The sequence below is a fragment of the Agelaius phoeniceus genome, chromosome 1 (assembly GCF_051311805.1).
Source record: "Agelaius phoeniceus isolate bAgePho1 chromosome 1, bAgePho1.hap1, whole genome shotgun sequence".
NCBI lineage: Eukaryota > Metazoa > Chordata > Aves > Passeriformes > Icteridae > Agelaius > Agelaius phoeniceus.
Window position 1 is genome coordinate 51,428,962 of NC_135265.1, and position 25,705 is coordinate 51,454,666.

At 35.7% G+C, this 25,705-nt stretch overlaps 1 protein-coding gene across 1 annotated transcript in view; it reads right to left on the reverse strand.

Moving 5' to 3' along the window:
• Positions 1-25,705, reverse strand: part of CNTNAP2 (contactin associated protein 2) — a 1,030,166-nt gene that overhangs the window by 508,041 nt on the left and 496,420 nt on the right. The window contains exon 8 of the mRNA XM_054654380.2: positions 24,452-24,716. Within this exon, the coding sequence (XP_054510355.2) occupies positions 24,452-24,716 (265 nt within the window). The remainder of the gene's footprint in view (positions 1-24,451; positions 24,717-25,705) is intronic.

Consider the following 25,705-nt stretch of genomic DNA (forward strand, 5'->3'; position numbering starts at 1 on the left):
CCTCCCAATCACCTGATCTGAAAGATAACAACGAAGCATTTTTTTATTTCTAACAGTAGGAACCAGTGATTTAGCTAAGGACAATTGTTTTTCTCAAAACATACCCAGAGCACTGGAAGCAAATCAGCCTTTTGCAGTATTCAGTGCACAGTGGACTAAGCCACTAAGATTCATTTCAGGTTTTGTTTTACTTATAAAAGTAAATATTTAGATGTAATTATTGAGGTATGACTATTTTCTAGTTCATTATAATGAGCTTCTAAGCCGCAATCCAACAACAAATTGTTTAAATCTGTATCAATGAAGGCTATTATATTAGTATTTTTTCTTGCCTATCATTTTTTTCTTCTGTGCTACAAAATACTAACTCATCCATTGGGCTGAAACATCTGCTTCAGAAACCATAGCTGAGAACCTGATCATAGAGGAGTTTTAGAATAAAAGAATATTTTCATAGGTCTCTTTCTAAATCTGCAACTTGAATACAACAAAACTGCTACAGAACGTTTTTGCACTCTAAAATCATGGACTGAATCTTCTTGCCACAATGCCACAAAAATGATAATAGAAATGCAGAATACTCTCTCTCTAACAAGCCACAGAATTATTCCGTCTCATGGAGAGCTCTTTTCACATTAGAATAATAGGTTACCCTTTCTCCATAAGCACACCTGGTTGACCTTCAAGGGTAGCCTTCTCCTCTCTTCTTTGTACTTCCTACTCTGTGGTTAATGCATTTTGCAGTCAGGTCCGTGAAACTACTCATGAGGCTGCGCTCTAAATCAGATGAACAATAGCAGGTTAAAAGTTTAAAAAAAACAAATCCAGATTATAATTTGTATCTGAGTCCCACATAGAAGATGGTTCCACAAACAACTCTATTGTTAAAATCATGAACATGACCTGGAATTGAATGGAGACATCTGCCTTTCCCATCATAAAACTTGCATGACTTTTCCCTAAATAACATAGGAAAGCACACATGTATGTCACTAATTTAATGACTATTATGCCAGTGGGAAATCAGGCAGTGTGCAAGGCTCGACGATGCACAATGCCTGTAGTCTTTCTTCCATCCATGACATTAGGCCTAGCAGAGATAGACATAGGTACAGCTGCACAAATATGTTTTCATGTGCCTAGGAAAAGTGGTAAAAATCCTCTAAAAAGGCAGGGAGGGTCACATTGAGGCAGTCAGAAAACACTTTTAAGATGACAGTGGTAAAAAGTCAAAGGAAAGTAAGCTTTTGTGATTGAAATGAACTTGAAAACATAAGGAAAGAAATCGTGTCTCCTGCCTGGTTCCCACTGGGCCAGGGCAGTGGGATTCTGGCCATTCAGAACAAACAAAAAGTCAGGACTACACTGGAGGAACACCAGACTGAATCAGTAAACAGCAGCAACCGTCTTTGCTTTGAATGGAAACAGACTGTAAGCCTCTAAATTTCAGCCAAGCATCAGGACAATCATCAGGGTGAGATTTTTTCATATTTTTAACACCAATATAGGCCATTTTTATACAAAAGACAATAATATTTAAGTGACATGATTAGAAAAGATGTGTGGCATCTGTAAGCAAAATTTTATTACTCCTTTTTATCGCAGAGGCACATTTCATGAGTTGCTTTTAATTTAAAAGCTGACTGAAAAAGTAAACTTTCTTTGGTTTTAATTTTATTTTATTGATTCTCTTTTTTTAATAAAAGACTGAAAAATAAGATGCTCTAGTCCTTCATACAGCATTTAAAAGACTCAGCATTATATTTCAGGTTTACACATCTCTAAGATAATGAGGTGACTTTGTTACTGCTGCTTTGATTTAGGTGGATTGAAACATTTAATTTCTCAAGTGTGGAAAGTATTGCTTTTTCTTTCAAACACACATAATATAATCTTTAAATTATGTCAAAAGAAAATCAAAACAAGCAAAAATTCATGAATGTTAAGCCTTTATCACATACCAAAAAAAGTTAAGATGACTCTGGTCTGCTCATGATAGGCATAATGGAATGGTTACTGAATTTACAAGACCTAATAATTTATAGATGATAAAATCTCACATCAACATAATATGGAATAAAATTAATGCATCCAAATCAATATATCTCTTCAAATTAAACTCAGATAATTTCTTCTAGGTTTAAAAAGAAATCTAAGGCACAGCACAGAATGCATGACAGATATTAGAGGGTATGGCTGGATTAGCAAAAGCTGATTCATCTCTTCAGTTACAATGATTTCACAACAATACAGCAATGGGAGAAGCAACACAACCCTACCCTGATGTGCAGCACAATTGTATGAGCACCTGTCCTTTCCATTAGAGGAACATGGTTTAGATATCACAGAATATGCTGAGATCCTTGTGGGGATCAGCGAGTCCAGCTCCTGGGCCTGCACAAGACGCCTCAAGAGTGACACCATGGGCCTGAGAGCATTGCCCAAACATTCTTGAGTTCTGTCAGGCTTGGGGATGTGACAAATTCCCTGGGGGGCCTGTTCTAGTGCTCAGCCATCCTATAATTTTTTTAATATTCAACCAAAACATCCCCTGACACAACTCTAGGCCATTCCCTCAGGTCCTGTCAGTGGTCACTACAGAGAGAGATCAGTGTCTGCCCCTCCTGTTCCCCTCATGAAGAAGTTGTAAATGCAGTGAGGTGTCCCCTCAGTCTCCTTCAGGCTGAACAGACCAAGCGACCTCAGCTGCTCCTCAGTGGCCTCCTCTCATGGCCCTTCACCATCTTTGTTGCCCTTTCAATGCTAAAAGCTTAATCTCTTTTTATACTGAAGTGACCAAAAGTACTCTTCTTTAAACCACTAGTGGTACTTTCCTTCTAGAATCATAAGATTTTTCTATGATGGGGAGATTTTTCTATGATAACAACACATGATGCAGAAACTCTGATGTGCCTCTCAAATAATATGATAACACTACAGCCTCTTTTCAAAGTTTCTATCTTTTGCTCTTAATTAAATTCCAGTTTCTGGGTTCAGTTCATCAAATCTCATCTTTGTATCTCTTCTTCCTCTAAGGATAAATATTAGAGTTAGTTATACTAGGGCTTCCTTTTTTTTTTTTTTAAGCCTTAGCTTGTTGATCAAGAATTGGCCCATCTTAGCCCAAAGGGACTCTCAAAAGTTGTTACTTATTTTCAGAACTACAGGGTTAGAATAGACCTGCTGACATACCGGTATAATCACCAGTAAAGAATGGGATAGGATGCATTTAGAGAAGTGCTTCTCTTCTGGCAGGGGAATTGCTTACTGCTTTTGACACTGCTGAATCTTCTAATAATCATATGGGAACAACTGTAGATATTGCCTATCTTCCTAAAAAGCACATATACACCCAAAAGAGAGTTTCATCTTCTATATTCAAGAAAAAAAAAAGACAAAAATAACTAAAAGCAAAGACAGTCTTACTGAACTGTTTTTAGTTGTGCAAGCTCTGGAATCAAGAGAATCCTCATTGCTGTAGCACAGGCTGCAAATAACATTTTTTCCCACTGTAAAAGTTATCAGCAAAACACAGGAGGAATGCAGCATGCAAGGAAACATCTGCACATACATGAATTGCATAGGGAGCAATTTTTTTCCTGCTCTGGCAGGGACATTGCAAAACATCTGCTCTGATGGAAGTAGAACAAAACTGAAGGATAGGAATGCACCATGAAAAAATATATGAATATAGACTGTACCTTGCAAACATGTATGTATAAGCACCAGTGATAATTAAGAAGCTTACTTCCCTTCAGCATTTACAGTAGTGGAACAGCTGTGGTGATTAAAGGATTTAAGGACAAAAAAATCCATAGGCAAAAATAATAATTTTCATAAAGTGATATAATTGGAGAACTGGAAACAATTTCAGGCTTGGAGCTTGAAGAATGGACTCATCTTGAATGTTTCCATTTTTTGTTTGTTTGTTTTTCTGAAATGAACCAGATGTTCTAATTTGAAATATGCACATATAAACAAGTAAAGAGAGGGATGTTCCTGCTTTGTCAAGAAGCCTCTTTGTGGTATTATCACAGCAAGTCCCTGGTACTGACCCTAAAGTTGCTATTCCTCATGAGTCTGCTAAAGGACAGAACAGCATCTCTGTCACCAACTGAGCTGGATTTCTCTTGTGGCAAACCTACTCTCTCTGCCCAATGTGATGGGATAGCTAATAAAACAGGACTATTTATTTAGTTGATGCAGTGAAGTTTCTACACAATCAGAGAACAGATTTCCTCAAATCTACAATACAGTTCTATTCAAAGGTCATTCAGACCTCATTATTTTCTAACAGATCGTATAGAAGTGTGGAGTTCAAGTTAATAGAAACTACAGTTATTCTATCACTTTAATAAATAGACTTTTGCTTACTAGTGCATCATTATTAGTCAAAGCCACAATTCATTCAGATGATAAATATTATTTGATTTTCCTAAAAGTGTGATGACATTGTTGGCTATTTGGCTGCAGGTTTCTAGTTTTGCCTTAAATGTGTAATTGGACTTCAGCAGAAAACAGGAGTTAAATATTATATTGACAATCTAAGACTTTCTGTGCTAAGAGAATAATATCTGTGTTAAAAATAAAAAAAACTCATTCATAGGTGAAAAGCTGACTAAAAATTTTGTTCTAACTCTAAATAATGATAAGAAATAGAAATTAATGGAAATTATAATTTGTGTTTCGCCAAAAAAAAATTATAAACCCCAATTTTACCAAGCACTGGATTTTAATTTCCTTTTGCTTAAACTTTTTTTAGAATATATAAATAATTTATATTGTGAAGATGTATGTAAAAATATGTTAATGGATTAGTTTTTAATGAGCTGTTGAGAACTAGTATACGTATATTTGAGATGTTTACTCCTAGGAATATGTTGAGTGAGATAGTAATCCCCAACATGTATTTTGTAGTTAAAAAGAAGTGAAACAAGTCTGAGGTAATGGAAAAATTTCCATTTGATTTCTATAAACCTCTTAGGAGTTTGTGCAAGTCCATGCTTGTTCATACCAGTTCTTTTCAGAGAGGACATACGTGAGTATATGCTGTATTGTGCCTGTGAGTGAAATCCAATCTAATGAATCAGTCTACTGTGAGAATAGGAGAATTTTTCAGGAACAGTGAAAACGAAATTCAAAGGTAATTACAAAGAGTTTCTAAAGGGGAACCATGTTAAGAGATACAAAAAGACACTTGAACATGATTTTAAAGAAAAAATAATTTCCCTAAGACACAGTAAGTATTAGAGAATTTAGAAGCAATAGGTGTCATGATCCACCTCTCCATGATAACCTCATTATCCTGCAGTTGGCTGCACTGTGCAGTGCTCTGTGGAGTGGATCTGCTGCTCCCTAAGGAAAAGCTGCCTCTTACTGTTCTTATGATGACTATACATCAAAAATTATGATATGTTAACAACATTAAAAATATGCCACTATTTATGGGAACATGATATATCTACTATTGTTTAATAACATTTAATGGACACTGCTATTTATAGAAAAATGATATATCTATTACAGGTATTTGCAAAGCAGTAGAGATTAACCTATGTAGCTGTTTTTCAGCTACCTGTAGCATCTAAGAGAATTTCAGTCCTGTCTTCACCCATCACTGCATTCCAGATAATAAATGTGTAACCCAGTTTAGTAAATCTGGGTGAGAAAGTCCACTGTCCTATTTCTTACCTAGAAAAAAAGGAATAATTTGTAGTGCTGAGTTATTAAAAAGAAATGCTGCAAAACTTTTAACTCATTGTTAAAAAACTCAAGAAAATGAATATAAACTTGACAAACATCAATTTTAGTCTTTTCAATATCCTTTTTAGAAATAAAAATTAAATGAAAAGGAGCAAAGAAGAAAAACATACTGAAGATTCCAGAGAGAAGAGCTACATTTTCTGGGCAGAAAATAAAAGTAGTAATGGTGAAAAACCTTAAATACATACAGTAGATAAAAATATGGATTTTAATGACCCATATGCCCGCAGAGGCAAAAAGATATAGTATGTGACAAAAGATCAATGGATGTTCATATTTTAAGACCTTGCTAACTGGACTGGGTAGAAGAGATAAAAGAATTTATGCAAGGGATGGGAAATCTGGCCCAAAAGATAGGAAGCCCAACCTGGCAAGAAAATTGAGGCTAGTGAAAAGGTCTGGAAGCAACACGTAGCAGCATATTGCTTGCTGAGCTGTAAAGAGTATTTTTAAGGAAATGTGCTTAAGTAATTTTAGTAGGCTTTGTCTGGGTTTGGGTTGTTTTGTTGTTTTCACATTTTTTTTTTCCATGAGTACAAATCATCAGTGAACAAAAACTGAGATACTAATACATTATGAGCAAGTGGGCAAACGTGACAGAATTTGACTCTAAGTTTAACTCTGCATTGTAAAAATAAACCCAAGCAGTTATGCTGCAAGATGAGTTTTCCAAGAAGAGAAAGGATATTAAGAACCAGCATTTTTTTTTTTTTTATATTACAGCTGTGAATTCAGTTCTGCAGGAATACACATTTTACATTCAGGACTCGATGGGATGCCTTCTAGCTGCTACAACCTGGACTCACCAGAGCATTATTGTTCTACTTGTTCTGTTCTATTCTGAATTACCATCTGAAGTGATCCATGGCCAGTTTATATCCCCTTATTATTATCCCAATAATTTTCCTTACTCTTAAAATGCTGTTACACCTTAGTCTTAAAATGATGGCTACATTACTGAACTGCTTTCAGAAAATTAATATACTTTTCCAAATTTATTTATACTTTAAAAAACCATCCATGTTGTTAAAATTAGTATGTGTGTTTCTATTTTCAGATCTCTTTTCCCTTAGTTCCCATAACACTGTTTTGGTTGGTTTTACTCTCCTTTACATGCATAAAATGAAGATGAAAAGCAAAATACTATGAATGGAAAAAAACATGGAGAACTGAATGTTAGAATAAGGTGTGGTCCACAAATTGATGCAAAAATAGATCTGAGTAAGTAAGGAATTAGATACAAATAATGATGTAGAGAGATTTTTTGGGGGGAGGGAGTGACCAATTGAGTCATCAAAATTGTACCATAAAGATAAAATATTTAAAAGGTTGTTTGGTTTTTTTTATGGCTTGGGAATTGAAAATTTTGTAAATTTTCAATTGGTGATGTATTAAAATCACTTCACTATGTGTTTGTCATAATAATGCTGAGCATTGTGTCCCCAGTCTGAGTACCCACACTAAACACAGACTACAAATAAAAAATTCAACAATGTATGACTGCCACAGAGCACATACTGAACCAAGGATGTTCCAGCTATTTTAGCATCTGAATCTGAATCTGCAAGAAGTATGACACAGAAAACCATGATGAAGAGAAAGCCTGTAAGTTTAGGGAGTGTTATCTACAACTTCATTCATGTTTTTAAAAGAACAGCTTTCCTATACTTGCATTAAACTAATTTTTCTTTTCAATCTTTGGACAATTCTGTCTGACAATTGTAAGCAGTTTCTCTCCTCATAGTTTCAAAAAAATATATAGACAGCTTCTATAATACATTTGAATCAGACTCAGAAGAATACCTAGCAGTTTTGGACCAGTGCATCCTTACTTTAGACACTGAAGGCATGGCTGCATTCAGCCAAAGGTGCTTTTGTATGTCATACATTCACACATAAATGATATGAAGAGTACTGCTAGAGTACTATTCAGTGTAACACATCATTTTGTATTCAGTGTGGAATACAAAAATTATCCCTCGGCTTTGGTAAGGAATACAGTCAGGCCAGTTGCTTATACTTAACCTATCATTCCTATATCATTCCAGTATTTCCATAATACACTGATAGAAACCCACAAGTACATGTAATGTACCCCTTCCTCTGGGTAAGGGGAACTGCCACTATCAAGGAGCAGCAAACAGAAATAAAACATTTCACCTCAGCCTATGTGTAAGAACACACAACTTCATTCTTATCTACACAGAAATATTCTGATTCTCCTTATTCCATCTTCCTGCACTGCTCTCCACAAATATTTTTTCATGCTGTTCCCTGCTGCTGAAGGAAATGGGCTTCCTTTCAGCTGTGCCTTCCAAAGGAAACTCCCTCCTGATATCTCAGGTCTGTAATACACAGCTCTTGCAGAATGCTCGAAGTGGCTTGCTACATTATCTGGCCTCTGCTACCCACAGCTAGTTGCCTGAATGATCCTTCTCTTCGTGTTTTCTGAGGCATGAGCTTCTTGTCACTTGCTTTTCCTTTTGAAGAAAAAGGAATCATCAGTGGAAAAGGTAGGTGTCTCTGGAAACAGCAGCAGAGACACGTAGGGCTTATTCCTCCCAGCTCTCACAACAGACAGCAATTCATGCCACTAACTTGTGCTTTTATCCCACCTTAACCTATTTTAGGCTTTACTGAAGGAGAAAATTTCTGGAGAAAAGTGATTACAAGATGATCTCAGCCACTATTAAAACAAAATGCACTGAAAAAAAAATCACTGTACACTGTTGAGTTCTCAGAAGCTCAAAGGACATGAAAAGTCTTAAAACCAGTTTCAACTTAAAAGGCCATTTCACAATGTGCAAGGACTAGGCTCATGAATTTTTAAAACTTATCTTTTTGTGCTGCTCCTCTTAATATTGTTTCATAGGATGCTTAGTGTGCTCAGGCACAGATTTTTATTATTGAAGAACGTATTCTTTTAATGTCTTCACATTCATGAGGTTTGCTCAGAAACACTCTGTGACTTTTCCTTCCTATCAGCTTCATAAAAAATTCTGAGAATATAGACAATTTCCTTACCATACAGGCAGCTGGAATATTGAGCCTGAAGGGTTGCCAGCTTGTGGATAAACACATCTGGTAGCTTCACAACCTAACTAGGAGAGAGCTGAAGTTTTAAAAACAATTTATTAGGCTTTGGTTTGGCTCCTTTCATTTTCCCCACCTTCTACATATGCTTTGCTTGAGTAATCACTTGAGTTTTCCTGATTTGTTGCCAAACTGACTCAGAAGAATGACACTATGTCAGGCTTCAGATGATGGATGAAGTAGAAATGCAAAAAAAGATGCTAAGCAGTAAATATTTTGTTAAAACCCTCTAAAATCCGAAAGGTTTTTTCAGATATTCACATTCACGGGACAGGTTTTCAATTGATGTATTTCCCATCTGTCTGCGTGTTTGTACATTGCAAGAGTTTGCATGTCAAAATAAGAAGCATTTGATTATGCTAGTGCTTTTTGATATATTAGTTAATTACAACACAATCATATATAACAATGATCAGTTTGTGAAAAGTAAATTAATTATTCTCTTAGGATTATTTTTCAAAGTGCAATATGTTTCTCATAATGATAAGTAATCACAATGAACCTCTGTGTTTAATTTATTTATTTATACTAAATATTTGATTCTAAGGGACAAAATCTAGTAAAATCCTAAAAATATTCTGTCTGCTTGAGGAGATATATATATAGTAAAACCCATCAGATTTGGCTACATTATGCATATGGTATGTGGCTTTTTCCATCATAGTTACTATCCCAAAAATAATTTTAAAGGCTGATAATGGTGGCATGGGACAAGAAATGTAACTCAGCATATTTTCAATGAGAAAACAACTTCTTAATGTTTGCTTTTACAACATTAAAATTTGATTAAGGTCATTCCTAATTTAAAAAAAAAATCAAAACCAACAAACTCAGCACATCTTTTTAATGTCCTTCGACAGTACAAAACATTTCACCAATGCTGAAATACACAAGGATGAGCTAAGCACTTACCCAGAACCATGTCCCATTTCCAAGTAGGATGGTGTATCATGCATTATTCCCACAGTAACTTTATTGGTACAACAGAATTTGAAGTCATCTATTCATTGAGCCATAAGGAATAAAATTGCCAGATCTCTGAGCTGCAATTTTTTTTCCTTGCCTCAAACAAGAGGAGAAAGGGAAAGAGGTAAAGACCGAACAGATTCTTATAAACCTTCCGCAGAGCTACAACTCTTCCACACTGTGTGTTTCAGGAGCTTGAATGGCAAGGAAAGGTATCAAGGGATCCTGCTTACTTTGATATTGATTTTAAAGTAAGCGTGGTGCACATGGTAAGGACTGTGTCCATGTACATGCCTGGGTGCCCTCGTGGAGATGCAACACTTGGAGGGCTTGAACAGACTGGGAATGAGGGAAAACGGCAGTTTTATTTTAACATAAGAACATTTATATCTATAGAAACCAAGATATTTATTTCAGTAAATTTTTATCTTTATAATTTCCTCAACGGCCCTTGCAGGCTTGACAGTTTAGTGCCAATGGCATCTTTTCCTGCAAGTCCTAAAATACTGCTCCCCCTCCTTTTTGGAGTGGGACAGGTGAGAGTCCTTACACATGAGATGAGTGATGTGTGGCATTTCATTGTAACCTTTCAGACAATCTCTCATGAGTATAGGTGGTAGAACTCTGCTAGATTTAATCTACTAGTCATCTACCCTGGGCAGTGACAGCCTTCACAAAAATGTCCTAGTCAAAGAATTCATGGCAAAAAAAAAAAAAAAAAAAAAAAAAAATTAGCTTAATGAATCTGTAATACTCTAAATAAAAAGATGAAATATTTTGGACTCCTGTTTAATCTGAAATGAATAGCCACTTCTATTTTTGCTGCTTGGCTACAGAAACATTTGTAAGACTCAACCAGTCTTCTGAATGTTTCTATATGCCATGTACATCTTTTTCTACTGAATATCACTCATTTACATGCAGAAAAAAAAATATATATACTATATTCCTTCTTGAGGTAGCAGTACTTAAGAGTTCCAAATTAACTTCTATAATAAAAACAATCAGATTCTAAAGAGAACGGCACTGCAGATATTAGGCAAATTTTATACCCCCAACCAGCTCTTTGTAATGTAAAAACTTCAAATACGGCAATATAAAGTTTTTAAGTTGACAGGGCAAATCTCAAAGGATCAAATGATAACAAGTAAGGTTCTGGAGAAGGGCTTTCTGATCCCTGTTGTCACTCCTCCTCACCTGCCTTTTACATTAAATGAATATGGAATGAACTGAAAATAGAACTTCCAGAGGCAGGCAGTGAGTGCTGACAGTGCTGACAAGCACCAGACAGGCATCATTGACATGGTGTGAGCTGCTGTGAATACTCAGAGGAAAGGACCTTGCACATTCCTGGACCTTTTGCTGCTGTGCTTAGATAATCTGAAGAGTATCTTTCAAATAACTGGGTTTTCAAAAAAAGGTGTATGGCAGAGCCTTTCCCAGAAGCAGTCAGATTCAAATTCTCATTGGATTTAATTTGGCCTGAGATTTTGACTGATTTTGACTTCAGGACTGGAAGTGTCAGCATCAGAGCCTTTCTGGGCTCTTAACTACAATGCACAAATTTCTACTGTTTCCAGTGCGAACTGAGGATACATGGCAGCTATCAAAGATCTCAACAACTCAAAGTAACATTATACCACTTTTCCTATGAGACTGTACTGGTTTTGAGTGGAGACAATATGCTATTTTAGGCTTCTGTATGCTAAGTGTATGATCCATTACATACAATGGTCAAAAAACTGATCTACTGCAATGTTTCATACTCCGTTGCTAGCTCAGATATCAGTGTAATCAGAATTCCAAGTCAATAAATTTTCATGTTTGCTTATGATTATGGATATTTAAATTCCGGGTTAAGGTTAACGAATGACAAAACCAGATCTGAGTTGCAAGTTGTGATCCAAACTAAACTTGAGCTATTGAATATGATGCTTTCTTTCTACTCACCTCTGTTATAGTGTCAATATCCAGAAAATGAGGAATGTTATTTAAGAACACAATTTCTTTTAAATTATGAATAATGCAAGGATATGTTCTTTAATTTTACACCTACTACAGTTTGCTCATCACTTTTCTGACAATGCATATCCTTTTTTTAATAAATGAAAATGAATTTCACAGAAACTATTAATAGTATTAAAAAATAATTCTACTTAGCAACACTTGGGTGACATAACTGAACATACAAATGTCTTTTCCATAGATAATTAAAAAGAAAGGAAAAGTTCCTCTTGTGCATGTAAAATATGATACAAGAAAGAGCTATTAAATGTACTAGTATAAAGGCATTATCAGTACTGAATGTTATTCTGTTTATCATTTTAAAGAGATTTCCAAAATATACTGAATTCTTTCAAGCTTTTTAAAATTGTCTTTCGTTATAATTTGATGAGGATATATCCTTATGGTTTAAAAAAGTTCCATAGAATTTGAATTTACTTTAAGGGCTACATGATTAATATAACAGTTTTTAAAAAGAAAAAAAAAGAAAAAATCCACTACTATTGAGCCTTTACTTAGAACAGTATAATTCTTTTTCCCACTTGTACATTTATATTCAATGTTGATGCTGAAATTGTTCTGAGGAAATATTCTGAGGACATCATTTTGGACCTCAGATTATTTCCATAAAAATAACACTTACTTTAAAAGGAAAAAATAGCTAAGCAATATTCTTCACTTGTTTGTATGTGGCAAATGCCTTTACATTAGCAAAACTTATTTTCTCTACATATTTTTCAATGGGAATTTAAGACCATATGCTAGGAAACTTCTAAGGAAGCTGTAGTAACTGAGGAATAAGTAGTAGATCTGTGTTAACAAACCAAGGCAGAACAAAAGATTCCATAAAGAATCAGTAAAACCAGGAAGTAGTAAAGTGGCACATTTCTTTCTAACTTCTTGCAGAGCTACCAATATAAGATATAAAAAATATATATAATATTTTTATATATATATAAGGCATGTTTGCCAAAAATCTTTATCCAGCATTGACTTAAGTCCTCTCCCAACCTTTATCTGCCTCAGCATACAGTTATATGATACATCTAACATCTCTTTCCTTGGTACAACTCTTTTCTCCTCACTTTTAGAAATAATGATGGAATATCAAGTAGCACAAGGAAAGACATGAAAATCTTGGGGAAAAGTCCTGCTTGGGAAAACCCAAATTTTTCCAGAGAACTGCTGCATTCCCCTATCATATAGTCATATGTTCAATGGCTCACCACCTAAAAAAAATCCTGGTTGCATTGGCTCTTATTCATGATGATAGGAATGGCAGGAAGACCTAATACTGAAAATGCCTGATGAAACCTTCAAAAATGTAATGGACACTCAGTCTTTCTGCCAAAAAAGAACTTAAGATGTATCCAGCTGCAGAGCACCTGGAGCAACAGGTGAGACCAGTGTCTGCTTAGGATGATATAAGTAGATTTTTCTTGTTGGATGATCATATTTCAGATATTTACTGCTTCTGTATTTTTTTTGTCATTGTTTAAAAGCACAAAACCTTGTTCTAACTATGAAATAGCTTTGTGGAAACTAATAACCTATAAAACTGATCAGAGATTCCTGACATGGGGAAGAAATAACACTCAAATGCTAATTCAGCCTAATGGTACATGGAACAGGCTGGGCTATAATGGTTCATGTAACATAATTATTTATTATGAGTAGCAAAATGAGCTAATAGTATTAACATAATGTTGCTATAATCCTTTCTTGCAGTAAGAAATGGAACTCTAAAATGCCACAATTATGAAGCTAAAAAAAAAAGTTTCCCAAAGATAGCAGTCTGCTGCAGGAAATATTATATTAAAAGAAAGATGAAACAAACATCACATTCATAACAGCATTTTCCTGCAAACCAAATCAGAAAAGAACACTTCATACTGTACTGCTCAAAGCTAGAAAGAAAAAGAAAATGGTTGAAGAGGTAAGTACATTCTTAGTGCTCCAAGTTTGTTCAACAGAAATGTAACTCAGGGTCATCCTGCCAAAGAAAAATTACATAAGTGCTCTAGTAATTTCTTTGGGTTTTTTGTTTTGCTTGCTTGTTTTAACAAGGGGCTGCTAATAAAACATCATATTTCTCTCTCTCTTTTTCTCTCTGTGTAGATATGTATGTATGTATATATATACACACACACACACGCATATGTGCCTTTGGAAGATGCTTTAAAATGTGAAGGCAATTTGCCTTGGATCAGATATTTTTGTTTAGCATACAACAAATCTTTATGACACAGCAAATTTGATGAACTACTACTTGTTTCCAGTGCTACTGAAACAAGCCCAAGCCTCCCAAAGATTCCTCTGTCCCACATTATTCTTTCCCAGATTCAGCACAGTCAGGAATATCAGCCCTGTGTTGCAAATTCCAGAACCAAGAGACATGGCAAGAGCTATTACTGTTTTCACAGGTAATTATCTAAGTACCAACACCAGGATGTTAAGAATGTTATTTTCTCCTGCTAGTGCTCCAGAAAAGTTAATTCCACTTGGCAGTTTGTTTTAATGTATGTACTAATTATGAAAATGAGCTGTTAAAAAAGCTACAAAAGGTCAACCAATGAAAACCTTATACTTGAGGGCATGCAATCTCATGTTCCATTACTTTGAATCGGCAAAAAGAAAGCAAAGTTATTTTTGTATTTTAAAATAATGAATACCTCAAATTCATTGTACATTCATAAATTTCTTGGAAAAAACGTAGGTGAAGTCATGACTCTAAACATATTTTTCTTTAGTAAGGAAATACTCTGGGAAGGATATGTATAGAACTTTGCTTTTCTCCTCAGTGAAACAGTGTCTGTGTGGACACTGGTTACTGCTAAAACAGACGATGTATTTTACAGTAGCTGCCTCACAGTAAGAGAATTGAGATTCTTTTTCTCCCTATCAAATATATAAACTTAATGAGTAAGCTTTTTAAAGACAATATCATCTTCCATTCAGCTTACAGAAACCAAACTACTTTGGTTGCTCTGTTTCACCTCAGTGCTCATGTGATGCTGCTTCAGCAACATTGGGAAATGAAAACAAACAATGTGCGAAAATGCCTGAAGGGACTCGCCATCTTTTACAAGAACAGACTAAAGGCAGAGCTAGCAACATGCAACCAGAAAATGTTTTTCTCCCCAAGTCAAGTTTTTACCGCTTCCATCAAAAAAATAGACAATACAGACTATGCCTGATGCCATTTCAAGAAAGTACTTTGATAGAAATTGCTTTTAGTTCTGTCAACATCAGTAGAAAATGCCAAAAAAACCATCACAGTTATGCATGACTGTGCTAACCAAAAAAACCCACTAAGAGCCCAGCTGACTTACAAGAGCTGCATTGCTTCTGTAAAAAATGGAATTAATCCTTTGGGCTAGATGCCATCCTGTGTCATTGAAGCAAGCCTGGAGGTCAGCAGAAGCAACATGAATTTACAATGGCATGACTGAAAACAGAATCTTTCCTCTAGCACTTAAGTTTTATGCAGCATAAAATATGTATGAATGCTTGACAACTTTTCCTTTCATTATATACAAAAGTGACTTTCTCTTCTCTCTAAAATAACACTGTCAAACCAAGAGGGACTGCCAGAAACCTGTCACAGATAATAATCTATTTTCCAGGTTCCTGAATAGCAATGAAAAAGAAGATATTGAGTGTCAGTTCCCAGCGCATAAATTAAAGTTCCGTGCCTGTAATTAGGTCATGTTTCCCCCTGAAAAGGAATTGTGTTTAATATTACAACGAATTTTAATTATTTTCTTCTAAGTAATAGGCTAGAGATGTTGTGGAACACCTAGTTGAGGATTAGTGATAAATAAAATTAAAAATTAAAAAAATTCAAAAATCTCAAATTACTTGCAAGGACATTTGCTCTAGAAAGACTATTATTCCTGGTTTTACTCAAAGTGCGGGTGCTGCAAATGCTGACTTTAAAAGTAAAGAAAATTCTCCTTTCTTTCCCTTGCATTTGGGTAAGACAAAAAGGGGAAAAGGGCACTGGCTGGTTTAATTTACATAGTTGATAGCTTCACACCACAGTGTTGTACACACTGCTTGAAGATTCTGAACTATTTTTTTGAAACAATGTTATATAGTATATGTTCAAGACCTTTGATCTCCCAATCTGTCTGTAAATATTTTTCTAAGTTTACAGAAACTGAATATATCCTGTGTTCTAATGCAAGACTGAGTTTCCAGTATTTTTTCTACTCCCCTCTTTTTTTTTTAAACCATAACAATTGCTTTTCTCCATCAGCAAGGTTTTATGCCCACCAAAGATTTTTCTAAAACAACAAACTTTGAGTAAATGAGGTGATGATGGCAGACCATTTTTACAAATCTGAGAACTTCCCCTCTGTTTCTACATCTGTAAGCCACCTCCTATTCTTTACCCTCTCTGCTGTAGTTTCCGGCTTCTGAAATGGGGCAGGATGTGTCTCTACCATCTTCCTAGCCAGGCCCAAGGAATGATCTGTTTCTGACCCCACTATACAGCATGTGGAGGCGTCTCTGGACCAGGATCCTTGCCCTGGGGCTTCACCCTGTTGATCCAGATGCCCACACTGTGTAAGCCCTGTGCAACACAGACAGCTCCTGCCCGTCACGTCATTAGCATTACATGGCCACAGCTACAGCAGACTTGTCACAACAGTTTGGCTCTCCCCCACACCCTGTGTGTCCTTCTTTGGGTCACAGACACCTTGGGAATATTATGACTCTAAAAATGGGCATCTCTTCATAAAGTGGTGAATAATAATAAGGCTACCTCATAGCCTCTGATGGTTTGCACTTTTTAAGCAATTACACCTGGAATTTGTGGTGTGGAGGAGGGGCAGTAGAGGTGGAAGGAAGGGACATAAGAATCTGTAAGAGGACAAACTCTTGCAGAGATGTGTTGGAGGGCAAGCCAGGCTGGCAGAGTAAGAACTATTTTCTCCATACTGTCTGTTGTAATGGACTCCAGAACAGTCTAACTACTGAACTATTCCTGGATCTCAGTGCTGATTGTGGAGAAACTATTGATCCTGTAGGAAGATGATATCCTAGAAATGATGCAGTCTGTGTCCAGTGGGGACAGTTATAGCAACAGGACCTTGAGATGAAACAAGGAGCACCCTAGGTCTCCTGAATCCATTCAAATGGTTTTAGTTTTTTTACCAAATAATGGTCTGTGAACTTCCTGCTCATTGTAGTTGGCAAATTAGCTGAGTAAACTCTCTGACACATGGCTATATGCACAATGGTGCATATGTACAGTGACTGTAACTTCTACTATCGATTAAAAAGTGACTGCATTCCTTTTACCTTCTGCCAATTCCACTTACTCACAGCCATTTACAGAACACCATAACTGCCAAACCAAATAGGCAGCAGCAGTACCTCTTGGAGTCATTAGAAATGGTTAATCATATGCTGGGTTATCACAAGATGTGCTTAGTCAACTACTTCTCTCTCAAATAGAAGCAAAGGTGAAAAACACACTTCAAATAGATTCTGTACTTTTTCTCACTCATTTGCAGTAGAAATTAAATCTGATACAAGGTAAACTAAAGAGCTAAGACAGCACAGAGTCCAATCACATTTCTCCAGTAATACTAACACCTACAGAAAAGTTTACAGGAAGCCCTACACCCTGTTATTAACAGCAATCCATGTTTTTTCACAATTATGAAGTTTAAATTGTGCTGGAAGATATTTGTGTCATTGCTGAAAGACCTGGCTAACCTTATTGTGTGGTTGCCATCTATGACAAACATTGGTCAACATGTTGCCATCTTATTGCAAAAGCTCCATACCTTCTTGGTGATGTCTCACAGGCAGCTCCTTGCAGCACTCCTTCTTCCTCGCAGCACAGCCAACAAACTTCAACTCTCTCCTCACCCAGCTAACCCACTCTTTTATATCATTCATCCTTATTAGACAGAGCTGTGGCCTGTTAAGGGCAGGCCTGTTCCTAATCTTTGATAATTAGTGCAGCTGCAACTCCTCATGGGTGACATCACCTTCTGCACTATCTTTATTTTCTTACATTATATCCCCCCACACAACTTAGGTGTGGGAATCATGGAAATGGGCTTTCTCCAAGAACCATCTGTATGGAAGAAGAGGCAGAGATGGCAAACTAGCATATTGGGAGAAAGAATACAATATTTAGGATATGCAGTCTTTCTGATATTATAAAACATCCCTTTAATATCCCTTTATATTATATTAATATGTTGTGGTGTCCTGGGAATACTGTTGTTGGGTTGTGCATAAACACAACAAATATAACTATAGCTCTACTCTCTATTGTATCCTTTTACTTATTTCATTATTAAAATCAAAAAGGAAAGTAAAAATGAAAAAAAAACCTCCCACATATTCACTTCAATTCACTTCAATCAGTACATGTAAATCCTGGAAGAGTTTAAAATGTAAACTTAAGTATATTTTATAATGTCTGTTCCAACAACCCTATCTTTCTGATCCAAGACATAATGCTGGTTTTAAATAAGCATCCTTAGCTTGATAAACCAATCTTTAGAGACAAGTCTTTTCATGCTCTTTTGCATTCAACAAAAATATGCAAACAGAGAATACATCAAAGTAAAAATCTATGTTCTTAAGGCAACTGCAAAATATTGGACACCTCTGTAGCATTCAGAGCTAAGGGGCTTATCTTCCATTCATCAAAGTCAAAACTAAAATCCTCACAGACTTGACTAGAACAAGACTATCAGTAGCTGAGGCAGGTGTAGTAAGAAAAGGCAACACGGAAAGCAACAAAAATTGAGCCCGCTTCCTATCAAACTTATTGAATTGAAAAAGAATTAGAAGGGTATGTTTCCAGTTAGTTCAGTTCAGATATTCTCACATAAATTACTCTCCTTCTAGCAGCAAGTTAGGATTAGCATTTAACCACTGACTATTTCACGGGTTTTGTCCTGAAAGAAATTCAGTGCAACACAGTGGTTGTTCAAATAATAGTTGCAAAAAGCCTTATCTCATCTTTCATGCTAAAATAGTGATCAGCAAGGTGCCATCTAACTGTTCAACAGCCCAGAGGAAATGAGACCAAAGCAAGTAAACTGGACTTGAGGCTCCTGTATAAATTGAGAAAGATTATCAAGGACAACACCCTGGTTTATTGATTCTTGGGTTCTTCCATCCTTGCAAAATGTCACTGCAACCAATAGAGAATTCCATTGCTCTCAAGGAAATATCTGAAAAAGGTACCATCTATGCTTTAGTATGCATACCTTGTGCTTTTTTAGGCAACTCTCCATTGAAAATCAGTGACTGATGAAGCAGAATTCACAAACTCCTGAAATAAACTCATCCGTTTTCTTAGACAAAGAAAGCCAGGAACTCTATTTCTTGATCTGATTGGTTTGAGTCTACTATATGGAGATGCTAAACCCGTCTACAGGGAAAATGTGTTGTAAAAATAACTATAACTACTACAAGTATTTCTGTGTGTCAGTTCTGTGAAATTCAAACTCACAAATGCCTATTCATGTAGCTGCATCCACTGCTTAAGGTCAGTAGCCAAAAATATACAGAGAGAAACAGAGGGACAAACCTGGCTATCTAAGTTTCTAATATTCAGACTTGTCTGATGCTAAGTCATCATTCTGTCTTTCATGGACAGAATTTCTGTCTCTCATCTTGATCATGCTGACAAGTTCCTCAGGGGTATCTGCCTCCACTTAATAACATTCACTGTATAATCTACTACCAGTAATGTGAGAAAGACCTGGTGGGAAATTTTATCTTCCCACCAGAAGTGCACTTGTGCTCTGTGTATACACATTCCCTATTTAAGCCTTCATTTAACCACCAAGGCGAAAATACTTCTTGATTCCCACATAAAGTGCCCCAGGGAATTGTCAGTGGAAGAGTACTACTTCAGATCTGTCAGAGAGAGATATTTTATTACCTGAAGGATGCTATCTTAACCCAAGGTCTAAAATATAAATGAACTGCAATTCAGATGACTTGAGACCTAGCAGAAAGACAGAAGGGTGGAAAGCTTCCCAGGGATTCCACAGGGAGAAGCCTGATTTATTTAATACAGATAAATATGACAAAAAGATATTCATATCCCAAGTTTTAATAAGTTTATGCTTGACAGGAAGAACAGAAGTCTTGAGCAGCAGCTAATATAAGATGTTAACTAATAGAGTTGGAAGAGGAAAAAAGAAGCTTCAAGCAGATGAATTCAAGTGAAAGGCAGGAAATTTTGGATACTGAAGATTTCTCTTGTTTCTTATGGACTGAAGGAGATTATGTCCTTTTTGCAATGACTTATCTGTAATGTAGGGTAAAGTCCAAGGGATCTTCATAGACCATCTAATATTTAAGTAGAGCAGAGAATGCTTACATATGAAAGGTCAAAACTGCCTATGAAAAGATGGGTGAGAAAATAAACAGAGGATAAATCAAGAGATTATTTTAGAATCTGCCATCATGAAAACCCAGCCTTTTCTCAAGAGGCAGAGAACATTCTATTCTATATTGAAACAGGGATTTGAGGTTTGCTTTAAAAACGCATTGTAAAGCTATTAGATGATGCCTCTGGAGTGTTGTTTTGAAGGTTACAATTGTTTCTTTGAGCAAAGTAATACTCTCTGTGTTTTTTAATGTTACCCATTTTTTCCCATGTTGAAAGCTTCAGAAAACTTTGGCTTCATTAGGAAGGAATTTGGTTAAGTTGCTGAAGCAGGTAGATAAAACTAAGTGGAAGAAAAGGAGGTAACTGGGACACAGGCTGTGGCTTAACCCTGCACTGAACTGCATTTGCATATGGCTTTGGGAAAGTTCCATTAGAAGTTTTTATAGCCAAGAGACACTTGAGAGTATGACATTTTCCAGTTGCATATTTTTCTGTACTCAAGAAAGAAGACATTAGCTTGTTGAAGCTTATAAATAAAAACAACTTCATCAACAACTTATTCTAATTGCAAGATTACAAATACTGAGGAGGCTCTTAGTACGTATTCAAACTGAATTACTTTTAAACTGCAGCAGAATATGAGAATCCTTTAATATGCAAAACTACAATGGAAATCTGCTTTAAAAATGTTCCAAAAATAAGATCACATCTTCTTCCATCTTGTCAGCCTAGCATTATTTCCATCAATCCTAGAAAGTTTGCCCGAATCTCATAATGACAAAACCAAGAATTTAGTCCAAAACTATACAGAGCAGTAAAGATAAATCTCTTGACTGTTTTCTGAGATTCTTTCCTATTATTAATCCACATGCTGGGGCATACACAATTGTAAAGAGATTAATCAAAGTTTACTTTGCAGAGAAAAAGTCAATAGGGTGTTTAACTCTTGATTTATACACAAGCTTTAAGTATTTCACCTGTGTAATTCTGCACAGTCAGTAGCTTATTTCTTTGAATTAAATCTTTATTTCAGCTCTCAGTGGCCCTGATTTTCCTCTTACTAACAGCAAGTTTATTAATATAACTCTCATCAATCAAATGGTGGTAGCATTTTAATGAGATTAATGTAATAAAAAAGCAAAATCAAAGTTATTGACTTTGCACAAGAGTTTTGCCAGTCTGTTCACAGCTAAGCAGTGCTTACTGGATGCTTAACAGAATTCTGGGCAAGGCATGCATTTTTTACTGTTTAGAAACCTGTTTTGAAAGTACAATTTGCAAGATGATGAAAAAAAGAAAATAATTTGCTCAGGAAGAAAATCAGGCAGTAAGTCTAACTACAAGGATTAATCATCTTTGTCCTTCTCGTATGTAATAGAAACTGAAAGTTCATGTGCATATTAATGTAAAAGACTCTGTTACACTCAGCATTTTGTTATGGGCATCAGAGTACACTTTACTAACACAGTAAAACATTTATTATTTTTTTTACCAGCTCTTTATTGCCTCTAGCATTTACCTCTCTGAAGCCCAGGACAGGTCATGGACTAATCATTCCATCACTCTTAAAAAACTTACAGACAGGCCAATTCTGGTTTGCCAGGTCAACACAAAAGTCAGTTGCTTTTTAGCTATAACATAAAAATTGTACATACTTTATACTACAATATATACAACCATCCCCAATTGTTTTCAGCCCATGTAAAATAAATATGAAATGTTCATAATATGATAAATTTAATTATCAGATGTGTAGAGTTGAGGTTATGGCTTGAAAGTGACTGAAGGCATGAAAGGAGCAGCAAGGTAAACAGTATCTAACCTAACCAAAGAAGAAAATAAAATTTTGCCAAAACCAGGAGTGATCTATAGAAATTTTTCTAGAAACTTCTGATGCAACTATAAACTGTGGTTTCTTTAAAAACCCAGTAACAACAGAATGAGAGAGGTAACTAAAGCATGACACACAGCAGGAATGTCTCATACTAAAGATAAGTTTGAACCGCAAACAATGAGAGAAGAAGCTTCAGACACACAAGACCATTTTAATAATTATACCAACATTATTTTTCTTTTACATCTTCCAAGAATAAAGCAGTGGGATTACTTATCCTGCCAATCAAGATTAATAAAATTGATCAAGAGACAGAGAATTTAAAGAAGGCTTGAATACAGTGAAATCTCCAGCAGGTAGGACATGCAGCTAAATAAATGAAGGAACAATTAGTGCCTTTTTGAAGACCAAAGGATAACATGAAATGAGACTCTAGCTGGGATCTGCTAACACCATGGAAAAATGATCTCTGACAAAAACTGAACAGACAGCAGGGAAGGGAGGGAGACAAAGAAAATTGCTAAGAACAGACTGCCTGATGGCAGCTCTCCATTTCTCTGATTTTAAATGCAAAGCAATGTTTGCTTCATGATTTCAATGAATCACCTACTATTATCAAAATGTTTTCCCACAGCATATTATGTAACTTCTCATGATCACTGTATTAACTTCTGTATTCACACAGAAGTTAAATGTTTTGCATTCCAGCTTTTTATTTGGTCATTTTAGAGTATTGTATCTCTTCATTCACCACACTTCTATGCATTATTATTTCATTTTTACTTTTGCAAATTGTCATCAAAATATAGAAAGTTGTAGCTGCCTTTCTCTCCTTAAACAAAATGCTCACATGAATTAGGTATGAAAGTTCTGTCAAGTCAACAAGAAACCCTTTTTCTTTTACCCTCTGATCCCTCCTAGTCATCAAGAAGCCCTTCATAAAGCAGTAGTTAGGTAAGGAGATTACAGTGCCCAGCCACCAGAGAGAAAAGTGGCAATTCAACTATATTTGAAAAATTTGGACTCTAGACTCTCCTGTTTATCTGAAATCTGTACCTGCTAAGTTAGAGCATCCTGAGTCTGTGCATATAACTTTAGGGTATTCAAGGGAAATTGTGACAATTAAACCAGACAAACCAGAACTCTGTTCCATATAAGCACCTTAACTTGCAGAGCTGTGAAGGAACAGGAATCTGCCACCTGCACATCTACTTACAGCTCTCTCACATGAGTCCTACCAGTCAGTACAACTACTGTTTCTATAACCAGAATGACACTGTGACCCAGAATGAAGTACTGATGTCTCCATGTCATCTTGAAAACTGACATTAAATCCGCTAATGTAAGCAAGTTTGCAAATTATGAGAAGCATATAGAGGAAACACTAAGAGACTTTAACGTGCTTCTGGGAAAATATGCTATTACAGGTGACAGGAATAAATACAGCAGATATGAAACCCAAAACAGATTTGCATTGAGGCTGTGGTTTTAGCTAGTCTAATGTTTTGTGATAGCCAGGCTGCATTCCTCCCAGTAGAGTCTATTAATACCCTATAGATTTATTCATACCCTACTTGTGCAGAAAGCTGCACACTTGACTATGTAAAATTCTCCTAGCTGTTAAAAGTAGCCAATGAAAAAAACTGTGCACCTTTTACCAATAGGACCACAATGGTCAGAAATCTTTGTGCCAAAGACAGACCATTTTGACTTCTGGAAAACCCAGTAGGTTTATATCATGACATTTGTTAATTCCCTGCAGAAGAAGGGAAAAAGAAGTTTGCTGTGATATTTACTGTACAAAAACAGCATTCTTTCTGCAGCCTTACCTGGCAGATGTCATATTTTCCTTTTCTATGTTCACACACACAATTAATTTACAGGCACTGAAATGCCTGTTGTAACAAAACAACAATGAAGCATTGAAATAAATCTAATTTTTCCAGGACAGCTATGCAGATCTAAAAAATCTGTACAAATAATTATGGTATGAATGTTTTTTTTTAATGAGATTCCCTAGTTATTGGAAAATATTAGGAATGGTCTAATTATTAGACTACACCTGGAAAGGGAGTAGGGAGTACACACCCATTTTGAAACCAAATATTTTCACAGAGAGGACTTCAAGACAGAAGGAAGGAAGAAAAAAGAAGAAATGCTGCCTTATAAATAAGGGGTGATTTCTTGACAAAATAAGATCATTCTTTTTTTTTTTGATCCAACAACTATTTCAACATTCTTGAACATTCTTGTACCTCTTACTCAATGAAACAGTAAAGGATTTAATATAGTTGCAATATAAATTTTAAATTTTGTAAAAAAATTGTTCCAGTCTTTAGGTACATAATGATTTTAAACAACACGAACCAAAATCATATCAAATTAAAAAAAACACTAAACACACTTACCTGATGAGATGTCTATCCGGTTCTTCTTCACTTGGGAGACGTTGATATGAACACTGACTTTGCCCTCATTTATGTCAATCTCAACATTCCCCAGGTCATCTGAGAAGTGGCTGAAGAGAAGAAGTCCATTTGGGTTCCAGGTCCGGAAGAGTAAACTGACTGAAAACAGATCTTGGCTTGGACGACCAGGAACCTCAAGATAACTGGTGGCATTGAAAAAGACAGGCACTGTGTGTGGCTCCACACAAGAAAAACTTAAATTTCCCTAAGTAAAACACAAAAAAGAAAAAAAAAAAAAAAGAAAAAGCAAAATGGTAAGATTCCACTAAATTCATAGCTATCTCTAGAAAAGTATTTAGATTTCATTCAACCTAGAGACCACTGTGATCAATGCACTTTGAATCTAAAGATGCGCTATTAATGTTATCTTTATTGTTGCTACTATAATAGTTGCTGATTTTTCTGGGTTTATTTTTAGCAGTGGCCCCATTATATTTTGTACTGTACTGTATGTACACAAAATAACAGGCAGTTGGCCCTGAAGAGTTGTAGTCTCTCAAGCTTAGATGAAAGCATTATTATTTCTAGTTAAAATATAAAGAAATTAATCACAGATAAACTTGGGCTTGTCTGTGGTCCCCATAGAAACCTATAACCGAACAGCATAACAAAATGAGTGCAGATTTCCAAATACCCTGATATCAGTGTGTCTATCAATACAATACATGATGTTCCAAAATGATGATGTATAATACCTGAGCAGTCAGCCTCCCTGTTATGTTTTCAACTACATGATACTACATATGCTAATATTTCAATTCATGAAGCAGAAGGATTTGGAGTAGCTGATCATGAACAACACCAATATTTTGGGATAGTAAATAACTTTCACTGTAAAGGAAACTGCAGTTTCTACTCTGTAAAATATTATTCTTCAGGAAATTGAAAAAAGATCCAGTCAACTGTTGATCTACAAGGCTTTAAAATGTATCTGTAAACAAGTCCAGAATTAGAGACACGAATTTTTCTCTTTGGTTCTCATGTAATTTCTCACAACAAAAGACCAAATTGGTAGGATATTACATTTTGGAAATATTTGTAGGGTATTACCTTTTTTTTTTTTCCTTAAAAATCATAGTTTGTAATAATCTCTGTCCAGAATTAATTTATTACTGCATGAATGCAAATATAACAGGAAAACTTCCTCTGCTGAAGAATTCCTATAATATGTCGCAAAGTGGATCCTGTCCTATG